At 40.7% G+C, this 17366-nt stretch overlaps 1 protein-coding gene across 7 annotated transcripts in view; it reads right to left on the bottom strand.

Annotated features, from left to right (window-relative positions):
• Nucleotides 1–17366, bottom strand: part of ENTPD1 (ectonucleoside triphosphate diphosphohydrolase 1) — a 171115-nt gene that overhangs the window by 112561 nt on the left and 41188 nt on the right. For 3 of the 7 annotated variants that reach the window (XR_013525026.1, XM_078346163.1, XM_035268599.3), the window contains exon 1: nt 1058–1146. The exons of 1 other annotated variant lie outside the window; for it this stretch is intronic. Coding sequence is in view for 2 of the 6 variants with exons in the window: in XM_035268599.3 (XP_035124490.1) it covers nt 1058–1118 (61 nt within the window). In the remaining 4 variants the exon portion in view is untranslated. Of the gene's footprint in view, nt 1–582; nt 670–1057; nt 1147–17366 lie in introns of those variants that run through there. 3 more of the 7 variants (XR_004732083.3, XM_078346162.1, XM_035268601.3) reach the window with 1 other exon arrangement.

Below are 17366 nucleotides of genomic sequence, written 5' to 3'. Positions count from 1 at the left end.
CTTCTGTCCCCCACATACAAACTCCCCCACATATCTCAAGAAACTTTCTGCGTTTTGAAAGACATACCCTGGGGTCCTGTTGTGACAACCTCGTGCCACATTAACTTCTCTATCTTGCTCCCAGAAAAGAAGCCTTTGCTAATTTCAAAACAGGAAAGCACGCAAGAAATTCGAGAACAAAACAAATCTACACACAGAGCCCAGCATCTTCAAGCAAACACCCTGAGATACAGATCCGAGGCTAGATGAGTCCGGACTGTAGATGAGGCAGCTGCCTCTTAAACTGCAAGGGGACTGAAAAAGTCATTTGCCTCTAAAAAAACCAACTCTGAATACAAATTGATAATGAATATTCATGAGCCCCTCCAGCTTGCTCTAGAGCCACCCTTGACTGCAACCCTGGACTCTGCTTCCTAAAAAGTTTCCCAAAGCTCTTTCTCTGCCTCCTCTCAGAAGGAAGAGGGTAGGAAAATTCATTCATAGCTTTCTGCCTCTGGCTTTCAAGTACTAGCTTTTCGTTTGGGCTTTGTTTTCTCCTATTTTTTTTCTTAAGGATTCGGATCAAATCAATTGTGGTCTTACCCTTTGTATCTTCCATAAGTAGCAGCTTTTGTTTTCCTCTTTCTTCGTTTCTTCCCCCCCAGCCTCTGCTTGCTGTGGTCAGTCTCCGAAAGAGAGGTACTCAAGGAAACAGATATAACAGACCCTTGGGTTCGTGGGAGGGGCTAAATTAGCCGGCCCCGTTTCGGAAGGAACTTCAAACCGGGTCTTTTTCATTGACTAGAAAGGACAGATTGACTGAGGACTCCAGCAGCTCATTTTCCTCAAGTTACTCGAAGCCTTTCCCAGGTTGTAATTTTTTGTATCCTTGAAGCAATGTATATTCAGATCTCTCTCTTTCTCCCTCCTTCCCTCTCTCCCTTACTCCTTCCCTCTTCATCTCTCTCCCTTTGTTATAGAACTCCCTTTTTCTCCCTTGAAAAAGTCATCTCGGCTGCAAGCAATAAAGCTTTTTCCTTACTGCAGTTATGAAGCTAGAAAATAAGAAACTTGTTACCTTGAAACACACTGGAAAAACTGTGAAAGGCGAGAACAATTCTTCCCTCCCCATAAAGCATCTGGTCCCATGACCTGCAATCCTTTCTCAAGGCTCATTAGAGCAAAGAGCAACAGGTGACCCAAGTGATGTGTTTCCTGCGGGAGAAGCCGCATTATTGGCTGGAAGGCTGGGTGGAACCAGAGGCGCTGCTCTCTGGGAACCGCTGCCTGGCTATGAGTTGACAAAAGTCATCCACCATTTCCCAACTTTGACTTCCTACCTTTGAAGTCTAATGAGCATGAATTGCCACATCAAGACTGTCAAGATTACTCCAATGTACATGAGAGCCCGACCAAATTACTTTTAAACTGTGTAACAATTATTTTGAAATCAAAACAAGGGCTAACCCTTTGACAGGAAGGTAAGTCCTCAAGTCCCAAGGCCACTTGGCAGCTTCTCCCTCCCCAAGGCTGTTGCAAACCTTAGCATTTCAGGTTTGAAAGACACCTCAGACACCGAGTCTAAACAAGGTTAGAGGTGTGGAGAAGCTAAGCCACTTGCTTAGGCTCACACATGGTCTCTCTTATTTGCTACCATGCTCCCCAGCACCTAATACAGTTTCTCTCACAGCATGGTCTCTCCATAAATATTTCAAGAATGGCTGAAAAAAAAAAAGAATGAATTGCCGCAAAGCAGAAACGTAGGTCTGTTTTCCTGTTTCCTAGTTCTTGCTTTTTCTACATTGCCTGTCCAGCATGTAAATTTGCATCTGAAGCCAGTTATACCATATAAATCATTCAATCTGTGAGCCCTAGGGACTGTTTTGATTCTATGTAGAAACTGTATTCTCCAGGGAACTTTCAGTCATACTTTAATAAGGACAAAGGATAACCTTTTAGTTTAGGCATCTCTGCTACTTTGCGCAGTGCCACGTGATATATACTCAAGACTTCCTTTATCTCCTAAATGCTTCATATTTATATGATTTTGCATGTAAAATAACAACTAATTATACTGAATGAAAGATTCAATGGATGTCTCCTCTCGAGCCAGTTGAGATTACATCTCTAATAATGAATATTGGTCTGATAGTCAACCTGTTACGATAAAATTGGTTTTAGTTGATATGATGGGATTTTTTGCAAAATTCAACAACATAATGGGTTTACGTACTATTGCTTTGGAGAGAAATTTGGAAAGAGCATGCCCACAAAATATTCTGTGAATTACAGAATGGAAACCAGAAACATCAAAGCCAGAAAGAAAAAAGAATGATCAAAGGAAAGATCCAGAGTGGCTGAGGGGTAGGCAGGAGAAACAGACAGACAAGTACTTAAACCTGTCGATGAGAGACACACTTTGGTGGGTGCTGTGGCAACAGTTCTCTACTTTATTACATTACATTCTTTTTTTTTTTTTGAGATAGAGCTTCAATCTTGTCTCCAGGCTGGAGTGCAAGGATGCGATCTGCGCTCACTGCAACCTCCGCCTCCTGGGTTCAAGCCATTCTCCTGCCTGAGTCACCTGAGTAGCTGGGATTACAGGCACCTGCCGCCTTGCCTGGCTAATTTTTGTATTTTTAGTATATACGGGGTTTCACCATGTTGGTCAGGCTGGTCTCCAACTCTTGACCTCAGGTGATCCACCCACCTCAGCCTCCCAATGTGTTGGGATTACAGGCATGAGCCACACCACACTCAGCCTATTTTATTACATTCTTCAATTCTTCTTTTTTTGACACAGAGTCTCACTCTGTCACCCAGGCTGGAGTGCAGTGGTACTATCTCGGCTCACTGCAACCTCCGCCTCCCGGATTCAAGAGATTCTCGTGCCTCAGCCTCCCGAGTAGCTGAGATTACAGGCATGCACCACCACGCCCAGCTAATTTTTGTATTGTTAGCAGAGATGGGGTTTCATGGAGTTGTTCAGGCTAGTCTTGAACTCCTGGCCTCAAGTGATCTGCCTGCCTTGGCCTCCCAAAGTGCTAGGATTACAGGTATGAGCCACAGGGCCTGACCACAGTTCTCTATTTTAAATAAAATTAAAATTCAGAGTCACTTCTATCATGTTCTATCAGATGTTGTTGATGAAAGGTTACTTTGACAATTGACTCATTCTCTTTACATTTCATCGGAGAGAAAGAGGCAGTAAAAAGCAAATTGTTGTTCTACCCAACTTCTGGTTTAATCAAGAGGTAAAATCTCATTATAATAACTAGTGCTTCATAAATATTTGAAGTTCATTCAAACTGAATATAGAGTGATAGAAACATAGTTTTAACCCCTAACTAATATTATATGAGCCTTTTGACACATTTAATGCTTTTTTTTTTTATTTTTTGAGACGGAGTTTCCCTGTTTTTACCCAGACTGGAGTGCAATGGCAAGATCTCAGCTCACTGCAACCTCTGCCTCCTAGGTTCAAGCAATTCTCCTGCCTCAGCCTCCTGAGTAGCTGGGACTACAGGCGCGCACCACCAAGCCCAGCTAATTTTTGTATTTTTAGTAGAGACGGGGTTTCACCATGTTGACCAGGATGGTCTCGATCTCTTGACCTCGTGATCCACCCGCCTCAGCCTCCCAAAGTGCTGGGATTATAGGTGTGAGCCACCGCACCGGCCCCATTTAATGCTTTTTATGGTAATATTCTCTGTGCTACAAATTAATCATGTTGTCCAGGTTCACACCCTCCTCAGCATCATGAGAATAGTTTGGTTAAGAATATATTACCACCAATTCATACAAAAATAATTACAAAAGAGATGGGAGTTTGTGTGTATCTTTCTAAAGGCCTCAGAATTAATCTTAAAAAAATAAATCTTGTTTCTCAACAAAAAAAATTATCATTTTTAATTTTATTGTTTTTTGTAATAGAAAGTAAAAAATTAAAACTGCACTCAGAAAGATGGGGGGAGCTGTTAGAAAGGGGTAAAGATATTTGTCTTTTAATGGTGAAATGGTCTTATAAAGTTCTTAGAATGGTAGGATTTTCATTTTTCCTACACCTTCATCCTCTTTCATTGTACTGGTTCATCCCCTATGCATGTAAAATATTTAAGTAATTCTCATTCTTAAAAACAAATTCTGTTGTATAATAGTGTAGAGTTTTAGTGTGACAAGACGAAAAAGTTCTTGAGATTGGCTGCACAACGTGAATGTACTTAACAAGACTTAAGTGTACAGTTAAAAATGATTAATATGGGCCAGGTGCATTGGCTCACCCTGTAATCCCAGCATTTTGGGAGGCTGAAGCAGTAGGCTGTCTTGAGGCCTGGAGTTTGAGAGCAGCCTAGGCAACATAACAAGACCCCAAGTTTACAAAAATAAAAATAAATTTTAAATGTTTAATATGGTAACTTTTCTACTGTGTACACTTTATCATAATTTGTAAAAAATTAATTTAAAAAAACAGTTCCTTCACAAACAACCTACTTGAGACTATGGTCTACCTTTGCCTTCCCTTCAGCACCTCCACTCCTCGTTTATTTACTTCTCCGTCCATTACATTCCCATTTCTCACCGCACCACTCCAATGAAACTGCCCTAAGATTTCCAATGGCCTCTAAAGCAAAGACCAGTTTTTGTGTTTTATCTTCTTGGATCTCTGTAGCATGAGCCATTGTGGGCCTTACTTCTTTCTTGAAAATTTATCTTTCCTTATTTTTCAGAACCCCCCTCATGTCTGATTTTCCTCCTCCTCTGTGTATGATGGCTCCTTTTCAGTCAACTTTTGTGTGTCATAAATGTTGGTATTCCCTAGACCTTCATCCTTTGCCTTCTCTCCCTACTGCACTTATTCAACCTAGGTCATAACTTCTCATGCCTTTACATTTCTGCCTAGTCCACTCCCATGAGCTCCAGATCCATATTTCCACCCACCTCCTGGGTGTCAAGAGACTATCCCACAAGCAGCTCAAACTCAGCATCCAAACTGTACTCTGTATCTTTACTTCCAAATCTGCTCCCATCCAGTACCAGTTCCCTACATTTTTTTTTTTTTTTTTTTTTGAGCTAGAGTCTCACTCTATGCCCCAGGCTGGAGTGCAGTGGCATGATCTTGGCTCACTGCAATTCAGCCTCCTGAGTAGCTGGAATTACAAGTGCGCAGCATCATGCCTGGCTAATTTTGTGTTAGTAGAGATGGGGTTTCACCAGATTTTTCAAGCTGGTCTTGAACTCGTGACCTCAGGTGACTGGCCGCCTTGGCCTCCCAAAGTTCTGGGATTACAGGTGTGAGCCACTGCACACAGCCGGTGGTGCCATTATCTAATGTAGGGGCCAAGTGCAGTGGCTCACACCTGTAATCCCAGCACTTTGGGAGGCCGAGGCGGGCAGATACCGAGGTCAGATTGAGACCATTCTGGCCAAATTCTGGCCAACATGGTGAAACCGTGTCTCTACTAAAATGCAAAAAAAAAATTAGCTGGGCGTGCTGGTGCCTGCCTGTAGTTCCAGCTACTCAGGAGGCTGAGGCAGAGGAATCGCTTGAACCCAGGCAGCGGAGGATGCCGTGAGCTGAGATCGTGCCACTGCACTACAGCCTGGGCAACAGAGCAAGACTCCATCTCAAAAAAATAATAAAATAAATAAAGGCACCACCATCTACCTGGTCACACAACCCAGCAACCTCAGGGTACTCTTAGACCCCTCCCCACATCCCACATCTTACTGTTTACCAAATCCTGTTTTTTCTATTCCTTAAGACGTCTCAAATTCATCTCCTCTCTCCATTCCCATCACTTCCACCATAGTGCATATTCTCCTTATCTTTCTGAAATGGATATCTGATAATGTCATTGACAGATTTTAAGAATTCTAGTCTCCTTATGCATAAAATAAAATTCAAAGTCCTATCATAGAATATGTAAGGACTCTCTTTACCTCTCTAAACTTATTTCTTGTTATAGGCTTCCTGCACACCAAAAACTGAATTTAATTCCAGAACTCATAATCCTTGTACAACTCCGAATTTTTACAAGCTATTATCCTGCTCAGAATGTTCTTTCCTCTCTTATCTTCCTGGTCCTCCTATATATTGTTCATGACTCAAATATATGGTCCCCTGTGTTAGGCTCTTTTTGCACTGCAATATAGAAATACCTGAGACTAGGTAATTTGTAAAGAAAAGAGATGTACTTGGCTCACGGTTCTGCAGTCTGTACAAGAAGCATGGCACCAACATCTGCTTCTGGTGAGGACGTCAAGAAACTTACAGTCATGGCAGAAGGGAAGTGGGAGCTGGTGCATCACATAGCAAGAGAGGGACACAAGAGAGAAGGGGGAGGAGCCAGACTCTTTTAAACAACCAGATTTCAAATGACCTCGGTTTCACCAAGTCATTCATGAAGGATCTGCCCCCATGACCCAAACACCTCCCACCAGGTCTCAACTCCAACATTGGGGATCACATTTCAAGGAAATTTGGAAGTGACAAATATCCAAACCACATCATCCCCTGTGAAGTTTTGCCTGACCCATCCCTGCTCCTTTCCCACAGACACAAATACTGCACTGACCCACAGAAAAGAGGCCATTCACGTTCCCATGTTTTATAATTTCATTTACACCTCAGGCCATAAACCTTGGAGTCACATTTGAATCCTCTTTCCTTACAATCCAAGTCCAATCCTTTAGCGAATTCTGCGGGTTCTGTCTTCCACATATATCCAGGATCTGACCTCTTCTCGTTACCTTTACTGCTACCACACTGATCCAAGCCACATCATCTCTCACCTGTATCCTATATTATTGTGATAGCCTCCTCACTGGTCTCCCAGATTCTGCTCTTCAAACTCTTCACCCTATTTTCAACCCAGAGCCCATAATAATTCAGTTAAAATTAAACAAAAGAAAAGATTATGGAACTCCTTTGCTCAAAACTTATCAAAGGCTCCATCTCACCCCAAGAAAAGCCAAAGTCCTCCCAACCTCCCACCAGGCCCTGCCTGGCCTGCTCCTCATCACCTCTCTTCCCTTCCTACTACTCTCTTCTTGCTCCCACCGCTCCAGCCTCCGAGTCTTTGCACATGCTGTTCTTTCTGCCTGCAATGATGTCCTCCCGAATATCCACGTGGCTCACTGCCTCCTTCCGATAGTTTTTATTAAATTATTACCTCTATCCCAGCACCAAGATTGCTATTTCTAAATGCTATTTTCTATTAAAATGACCCAAGTTCCTTTGGAAAAATAGCTAACCAAGTCTGGGGCAGGAATTATACCAGAAAGCAAGGAAACTATCTAAAATTACTAGGGTTGTGTCAAAAGGACTCAGGAGCCAAACTTAAGTGGCTCCTACTGGCCAAAGTAGAAGTTTAAGCAGCAATAAAAATAATAACTCAATGGATTGAAATGTATCAGATACATTGTGCTCTACATAGTCATAATGCTGCTATGAAGAAATCACCGTTCACCTTTAGAACCAATTCATTATTGTGAAAACACACAACAGGGATAATAGCAACACTCAGCCTCCCTTTGCTGCACAAACTGTACCACAGGGCAACCAAATTGTTGATGGGGAAAAGTCTCTTTAAAGTATTCCAAATAATGAAAGACTAAATAGGTAGCATTTGGATATCACCATTTTGCAATACCTCATAAAGGAATGAATCTAAACAATAATCACCAATGACTTTTCACATTACAAAAGGGGGTTCAAAGATATATTTTGTGCCTTCTGATGGAAGCACGCATCACATTGTCTGAAGTTGTCTTGCCAAAAATGGAAACTTCTAAACCTAATTACCAGTTTATGGGGAAAAAAGGTGATGGATACCCATGTTAAAAAAAAATACAACAGGAATGCAATCAGTAAAATCCAGTCTGTATGAGACTAGATTAAAACAATCAATAAAACAACCCAATTTCTTAACAAATAAATTGCAGAGAAGAAAAAAAGAGAATGAAATATATATAATTTAAAAGATATACCAACAAAATTAATACCAGGACCTTGAAATTCTGATTCAAACCAATTTAATTAACAATTCTAATATTACAGAATTGTTAATTTTTAAGGTGTGGTAATAGTATTGTGGCTGTAACTTTTCAGAAGTCCTTATCTACTGGAGACACACACTGAAATATGTACAGATGAAATCTAGGGTTAGTTTGAAAAAGAGGAGGAATGGGTGCGGTACAGATAAGATTAGAGATGAGATTATAACTACTGAAGCTGGATGGTATGTGGGGATATGTTTTATTATTTTACTTTCTATATTTGAAACTTTTTGCAACAAAATGCAAGAAAGAATCCTGGTGAAAAAGTGGGAGATTATTCATTGATGTGCAGTGGTTATATGGGGTATATTATTACTCATATTTAAGAAATGTAACTGACTATTTCCTGAGTCAGGAGCAGTATGCAAAATGGACTTGGGGAGTTAAAAATAATTGCTATAATTTGGCAAGATGATCCTTACAAAGGAGGATATTTTATTTTAAGGGCAAATAGGGGCAGAAAGAAGAAATCATTTGTCAGAAAAATATAAGTAATTGAACATAAACTGATCAAAGCTAAAAAGAAAATAAAACTTATTATCAGTGTAATAAAGAAAAGTATATTCACCATGCAATTTGTCTGTAGTGCAATAATCAGGCAGCAATATCAAGGTTTCCTTAGATTTCCCTGTGGAACTTAACATTAGATGTAGAAATCAGGAAGGACCATACACAATGTCCAACATGCAATATGCTATTGTGGTTTGATGGTTTAAGCCATGCTCCATAAACCCAGCAGTGACCAAGCAGGAACCACATAAATTGGACTGAATAGTAATGGCAGTTTCTGCATCACTGGGGACCAGATAGTCAGGGCAGGAAGGATGGAGCCAGTTGGATAGGGTGGAAGATGAGCATTCAGTTCTCTATGTTGTTTCTAATTCTCCATTATATTGATAAAACTCAGGAGAGGCGGTACTCTGGTTTTACGTATCTTAAAATAAATGCCCAAGGTAACTATTGTACAAAATGACATGTTTTGCCAATTCCAAGAATGACTGTGTTTATGTATTCAACTTTAGTTATAGATGAATATGTGAAAAGATTCTTCATAACATATGACAAAGTGTTCAAAATATTATGACATTTTGATATTTTTAAACAATCCTTGTTCATGGTCAATTTCAAGGCTAAAAGGAGACTGTAAAATAATGGATTTTTGGGAGTGTGGATGGTGTGAAAAAACTTAAAAAATAATAATAATGGATTTTTATAATTGAGATGCCATAGATGTGGTAAATCACATTACTTCAAAAATCTTGGGGTAAAATGTTACGTGTTATATGGCAATTAACGAATCTAATCTCAGGAATTCAAAATTGTTTTCCCACCAGCAATAGATCCCTGCCCCATCCTATGTATGATCTCTATCAGCCAAGATACTAAGTCAGTACTCTTTGGTATTGGTGTATCCATATTCAACAAATCAAGGGTGTCGACAAGTCTGGAAAACTATATCAAATTTTCTTGACGCTACTTGACATTGTGCTTTGACAGTCTGTCAGCACTACACATACATGTTTTATCAAAAGATAAATACTGATTAAAATTAATTCAGTCAAATTTGTATTTCTCCACCATCAGTAACAACCTCTCCCCTCTCTCCATCTGCTTGCTTACAGATATCCAGAGATGAGAAGGACCCCGGTGGTACAAGGGAGGAGGAGCAGAGAAAAAGGGATGGATGTATCTGAAAGTGTTCCAAGAGTATTTAGAATGCACACTCATTGAAAACATGCCCTGTCCCTTCTTGCGGAGAGCAGTAGGAGAGGCACTGTCTCTTCAGTCAGAGCCATGGTTCTCAACTCTGACTGTACATTATAATCATGGGGCCAATTATAAAAAATACTAATGCCCATCCAAACCCTCAGAGATTGGAATTTAATTGGGTTTGGGGTAGGTTTCAGCCATGTTTTTTGTTTGATTGATTTTTTGAGACGGAATCTCTCTCTGTTGCTCAGGCTGGAGTGCAGTTGTGCAATCTCAGCTCACTGCAACCTCTACTTCCCAGGTTCAAGCGATTCTCCTGCCTCAGCCTCCTGAGTAGCTGGGACTACAGAGGCACATCATCACACCCAGCTAATTTTTGTATTTTTAGTAGAGACAGGGTTTCACCATGTTGCCCAGCCAGGATGGTCTCGATCTCCTGACCTCATAATCCACCCACCGTGACCCCCAAAAGTGCTGGAATTACAGGCATAAGCCACTGCACCCAGACTCAGCTATGTTTATTTTAAAGGCCAAGATGATTTTAGAGTGCCGCCAGGGCATTAAGAAGATCTGAATTCAATTCTTTTTCTATGATCTTAGACAAGTTAGTGAGCCCTTCTGAATCCCAATGTATCTGTAAACTAAAGATGTTGTCTCTTCTTTTTTTTTTTAAATCTACTTCACAAGAGCCATGGTTGGGGGGAAAAAAAGAATCAATATGTGAGAACTCCCAACATAGACTCTGGCACATAGGTGGCACTCAGTAAGAGTGAGTTCCGTTCCTCTTCACTATGTGTTAATCTATGTTCGTATTAAACATTGTCTTTTGTACTTGTGTCTCTTGCTTTTCCCCCTCTGATACCTTCTACTTATTTTTCAGAAGTAACCTAAGGGTATTTGAGGGAAATGAGAGTCAAAGTCCTTTCCCTTCTATAGCACAAAGGATCTCTCCACCCCTTTTCCCAAAGTTAAGTGATTCTATGTATCCAACCAGCAACTGTGGAACTGAGGCCCTATTGGGAGAAGGAGTGAAGTATGACCTGACATCACCCATGTCTTCCTATTTCCAGGTAGTCAGGGAGGAATGCCCTACCTGAGCTTGGGGAAGCTCCTGAATGTTGCAGAATGGCAAACCCTTCCAAAGTGAAAGTACACAACCAAACATGGCACCAGAAGAAGATAAGCCTAGAGTACGCAGCACAGCAGCTTCAAGCAGAGCAGGCACCCAGTGAGAGTTTGCTGAACTGAAACAAAGCTCTTACACTTATCAGTATTTCTCTTTTGATAAAACATGTTTGAGTAGTACTGATAGACTGTCAAAGCACAATGTCAAGTAGTGACTTTTGCAAAAGCTTCAGGAAAGTTTTATGGCTGAAGGCAGCCTAATCTTCTTACCTTGAGCTAATGGCAGAGAGTAGATAACAAGGGAGTGCAAAGGAATTTATCTAGATAAGTTTGTTTACCTATTTCTCTGGAAACCAACCTTTGATCATCCACTTGGGGGTCGACAATGTTAATTAGCCACAATGGTGTTTTCTCCAGGCGTTTGTCGTTAAATCTGTACTAAATAAATGCAGGCATCTCTGGCTTACCTGGGCCACACTTTCTCATTGGCGGTGCTAAGCCGTGGGTCCCCTAGCCATGCTCAGAGGCAAAATACCTGTGTCTGTGTACTCCGTTCATCCATCCCTTGACCAGAATCTGCAGGACAGACTCTGCAGCTGTTGCCCCTGCATGAGGAACGCTGCAATGGATCACAATGGAACTCTCAAAAAGGAAGGTGAAGAGATTGTGCAGTCAGTACATCAGTAAGTCATTGGTGCCCACTAGAGATTTCCAAGTTTGAGGGAATTGTTCAGGCTAGGGTTCAATCATGGGAAAACAGTTATCAGCTCAACAGAAACAGTATATAAAAGTATTGAAGCAGCTGCTTAAAGCTAGTGGAGACTTGGTTTTGCAGGCTCAATTAAGGGACCTAATGCAAACTATTGTTTCCCATAACCCATGGTTCCCAGGAGAAGGCAGGCTACACACAGAGCTCTGGGAACAAGTGGGAAGAAATCTTAACCAATATCATGCACAAGGGCTATGGGTCCCAGTAACATCTTTAACAAGGGCCTTAGGGCCGCTTTGGCCACACTCTACACAGAAGAGCCTAAAAAGGGAAGGGAGGAGGAACCACCTACCTTACCACGTCCTACTTCTCCCTCAGCCTTGCAATTTCTGGGTAATAATACCAAAGAGGAAACAAAGGTCTTGCCTGAGCCTCCTTCCCCAATAAATTGGAAAAAAGACAAGGGAGACACTACAGCTATGGGACCCCATCTTAGGCAAGCAGCATTAGAAGGGGAGCTCTTGGCCTGCCTGGTAATGCAAGATCAACATTGCTTGGCCTGCCTGGTAATGCAAGATAACAAGCAATGAGTTATTTGAACCCATTTCTTTTGACACTTATAAAAAGATAAGAAAAAGCATTAGAGAAAACAGAGCCAATAGCCCATTTATGAAAGGATTAATTGAGGCCATAGCAAACAACTACCACATGACCTCTTTGTAATATTGGCCACTGTTATTCCAAGGGCTGAACCTTGAAACAGCCCTATCGCTAACATGGCTCTCTCAAAATCCTATTTGGGTAGAACAGTAGCCTTTAAAGGAAGAGAAATTACAATGAGTCCATGAATAACTAATTCATTATTCAATTAAATAGTTGATTCTATTAATTAATTAATAGCTAGCCATATGGAATCATCAAGCAGCCCTTGGAATTCGCCCATTTTCTTCACTTCAAAAGGTCTGGCAAATGGAGACATTTGCATGACTTATAGGCTATTAATGCTAATCTGAAACCTATAGGGCCTCTTCAACTGGGGCCCCCTTCCCCCACTGCAATTCCTCAAGATTGGCCAATAGTCATTATTGATGAAAAAGACTTCTTTTATACTATTCCCCTGGCAGAACAGGACAGAAAAATTTGTGTTTACATTACCAGCTATCAATAATGAAAGGCCAGCTTGCTGATTTCATTGGAAAGTGCTTCCTCAAGGAATACTAACAGTCTCACCCTGTGTCAGTATCATGTAAATCAGGCTTTGCTCCCCAGTAGAAAAGAGTTTCCTAATTGCAAGATTATTCATTTTATAGATGATATTTTACTAGTATCCCCAATGGAGCCAGTACTTTTAACTTTATATGCCTCTGCCCAAAGGAGTACACAGTTAGGTTTAATCAGAGGGCATGAAAAAGTACAGATGTCCTCTCCTTGGAAATATCTTGGATACATACTAACTCCTTGGTCAGTAAGATCTCAAAAGTTAAATTCAATACTAGCAACTTATATACTTTAAATGATTATCAAAAATTACTGGGTGATATTATCTAGCTTCACCCTAGTTGGGCATAACTACTCATAAGTTGCAAAACCTGTTTTCTATCTTAAAAGGCAATAGAGTCCTAGATTCTCCCAGGTATTTAACTCCCCCCCCCAGAAAAAAAGGGAATTGAGGAAATAGAGCAAGCTATTTCTAAGAGGCAACTAGATCTCATAGACCTACAATATTCAGTTCAATTGTTTGTTTTTCCTACTAAACATTCCCCAACAGAATTAATACGACAGATGGCCCCAGTACTGTGCTTCCTAGAATGGGATTTTTGCTCACATACTGGAACTATCTCCCTATATCCAGCTAGTTAGTAAAATCATCTATACGGGCCACAGATGATGCAATCTGTTGCTAGGTTATGACCCTGATGTCTTAAGAATTCACTGAGTAAAAAGCAATTTGAAGCAGTATTGCCCCTATCTCTAGATCTTCAATAGCACTCTCTGATTATGCAGGCCATATAGATCATGCAGTTCCTGCTGGCAAACTACTTCAGTTCTTATCTTGTACTTCTGTAGTTTTGCCTACAAAAGTAATTCGCTCCCTCATACCTAACACTTTAATGCTTTTTACTGATGGCTCTGGTAAAAATGGAAAAGCTCCTATTTGGTGGGAACTGCATAACTCCCTCACTTGATCTGGATTTAATTGCATTCAAAGAGTTGAGGTTGGAGCCCTAATAATAGCCCTGGAAACCTTTTCTGCTCGGCCCATCTATATTGTTAGTGACTGCTTACTCTGTTTATTTATTGCAGAATCTTGAGACAGCCCTCACTCAGTCTACTCTCGAGCCGACCCTGTGTGCCCTTTTTCTTTGGCTTCAGCAATTGCTAGATCTATGAACACATCCTATTTTTATTACACGTATTCAAGCCCACAGCTCACTGCCTGGCCCACTGGCTTATGGCAATGATCAAGCAGAACTGCAGGTTATGATGTCTCTGCTTGACCAAGCCCCCCAATCACATCAATTTTGGAGAAACTTAACAATTTCAACTTTCTCAAAGACTAGCTAAACAAAGTATCCTGCAGTGCCCAGATTGCCAGCTCACAAGCACGCCCCCTCCTTCAACAGGTGTTAACCCTAGAGGACTAGAACCTAATCAGTTATGCAAACAGATGTTATACACATCCCTGAATTTGGAAAACTCAGATATGTACATGTATCCATTGATACCAATTCTCACCTAATTAGCACACATGCTCTTCCTGGAGAGTCTACCTGATAAGTTAAACATCTTCTTTTAACTTTTGCATTTACGGGGCAGCCCACAAAAAGTAAAACTGACAATGAATTGTCTGGCTTATACCAGCTGACAATTTCAACAATTTTGTCACACATGGAACATCTAACATTCCACTGGCATCCATAGAACCCCCAAGGACAGGCCATAGTAGAACATACCCACTTCACCCTTAAAAATATGCTCAGAAAACAAAAAAAGGGGAATATAAGTAAGGATGCTGGAACACTACTAGCACAAGCCTTATTTACCTTTAATTTCTTAAATTTAGATGACAAATGTCAATCAGCTATAGAAGAGGATTTTGCTAAAACCACTCAAGACATAGAAACCTGCAGTTTTATGGAAAGATGTAAATAGTAATGTATGGTAAGGTCCAAATGATTTGCTAACATGGGGAAGAGGATATGCTTGTGTTCACACCTCCTCGGGCCCCTTTGGATTCCAGCATGATGCATCAAACCATACCATGGCATGGCTAGGACCCAACCCAGTACCAGAAATGATGGAAATGGCCCTGCAGGACCCGCAGCCCTGGATATCATGCTGAAGAAGACAACTCAGGAGGCTGAGCAAATCCTTCTCTGGACACAGACACCATTCATTCCAGATAATTTGTTCCTTGCTATGCTCTCTATTGTACATTGCAACTCTTGCAATGTATTAACCTTTTTTATTCTCTCAGTCTGCAACCCATACCTGCTACACTCTCTTGGGCTCATCTCTTATATGTGCCTTTTTTTTCTCTATTACTTAGGCAGCACCCCCTTCCCAGCCTCTAATAACATAGCTGTTTGGCTAGGAAGGATTGACATACCCCCAGTGAGGTCCCTCAGTAATGGACACAGTGGCCTGAGGTGCCAAGTAACACTACATGTCACTCCTTGAGTCACTACATGTTACTGATTATACTCATGTTTGTCATATGTTATTTACTAATTCTAGGATGCAAAGCCAGAACATGACATAACCGCTGTGCCTGACAAACCTGTTGCTGCACATATCTGTACTCTTCAATCAATAAAACCTGATGAAAAAAAAAACAGAAAAAGGGGAGATGTAGGAGATCAGTCAGGGTGGTGGGAAAAATTATAGGAAATATGCAAAAGCTTCCTGGAAGGACAGGAGGTTTTGCAAAAGTTTCAGGAAAGGATTATGGCTGAAGGCAGCCTAATCCTCTTACCTTGAGCTAATAGCAGAGAGTAGTAACAAGGGAGCACAAAGGAATTTATCTAGATAAGTTTGTTTACCTATTTCTCTATAAAACAGACTACTTCAGGGAGCTGACAATGTTAATTACCCACAACTGCTGTTTGCTCCAGGCCTTTGTCATTAAATCTGTACTAAATAAATGCGAGCATCTTTGGCTTATCAAAGCTCATTGGTGGTGCTAAGCTGTGCAGTCCCCTAGCAGAGCTCACAGGCAAAATACCTGTGTCTGCATACTCTGTTATTCTGTAGCTTGGTCAAAGTCTGCAGGACAGATTCAGCACTATGCTATGGTAAATATCTAACCCAACTCTAGTACTTAATGAAGTCAGTGCTGTGTAGGCATTACCTTAGTTTACAGCAAGTATTTCTCAATGATTATAACCACTCTTGTTTGAGCTATAATTACCATCTCTCTCTTGCCTTGTATTAGTGAATTCTCTTACCTAAATGTTCTGTTGAAATATCCTCTTTACCTCCTTTATCCTACTCCCCACGTCAAGTGCTTCAATTTGTCTAAATGTCTCAAAGGTCTGCAGAGATAATGAGCGAGCTGTCACTTCATCAAAAATGATAAGGCTGGCCAGGTGCAGTGTCTCACACCTGTAATCCTAGTAACACATCCATAATCCTAGTACTTTGGGAGGTCAATTCAGGAGGATTGCTTAAGGCCAGGAGACCAACCTGGGCAAGATAATGGGGTCTCATCTTTAAAAAATGAAAATAAAAACATTAACTGGGCATGGTGGCTTATGTTTATAGTCCCATCTACTTAAGAGGCCAAGACAAGAGGATCACTTGAGCACAGGAGTTCAGGGCTAAGATTATGCCACTGCACTCCAACCTAAGCAACAGAGCAAGACCCTATTTCTTAAAAAATAAATAAATAAAAGTAAAAAAGATAAGATGTTATTGCTACTTCAAAACACAAACCCAAATCCATGAGTTGCAAGTATAACTGATCAAAGCTATAATTTCTTTAAAGTCAGGGATATTTAATCCCAGCTACTTAGGAGGCTGAGACAGGAGAATTGCTTGAACCTGGTAGGTAGAGATTTTAGTGAGCTGAGATCACGCCATTACACTCCAGCCTGAGCAACAAGAGCGAAATTCTGTCTCAGAAAAAAAAGGACTCATTATCTATGAAACACCAATCAACTTATTAAAGCTCCAAAACTTAAAAATATTTTTTAAAATTTAAATTTTTTAAAAACTGCTAAATTTAAAGAGATATGATAAATAGATCAGTGATTACTAAAGATTCATCAGGATAGGGAAAGGTTGAATAGGTACAGTAGAGGGGATATTTTTAGAGTGATAGAATTTTTCAGTATGGTTCTGTAATGGTGGATGCATGACAATATGCATTTGTCAAAATCTATAAAACTTTAAATCACAAAGAATGAACCTTAACCTATACAAAGTTTTCAAAAATTATTCAGGAAGTCAAGGGAGCCCAGAATAAAATGTAAGTTGTGACAAAATAAGTGAACTGTATTACAAATGCATGAAATAACCTCACAGAGGGAGGTAGAGGAAAAGGGTGCTGACCTAAGTCCTTTTTTGTTTTTGAGATAGAGTCTTACTCTGTAACACAGGCTGGACTTCAGTGGCATGATCTTGGCTCACTGCAACCTCCATCTCCCTGGTTCAAGTGATTCTTGTGCCTCAGCCTCCCAAGTAGCTGGAACTACAGGTGCACACCACCACACCTGGCTAATTTTGTATTTTTAGTCAAGATGGGGTTTCATCACGTTGGTCAGGCTGGTCTTGAACTCCTTGC

This window comes from Callithrix jacchus, chromosome 12 (assembly GCF_049354715.1).
Source record: "Callithrix jacchus isolate 240 chromosome 12, calJac240_pri, whole genome shotgun sequence".
In the NCBI taxonomy this organism is placed as follows: Eukaryota; Metazoa; Chordata; class Mammalia; order Primates; family Cebidae; genus Callithrix; species Callithrix jacchus.
Note: the sequence above shows the minus strand (reverse complement) of the source record. Positions and strands in the feature narration are given on the sequence as shown.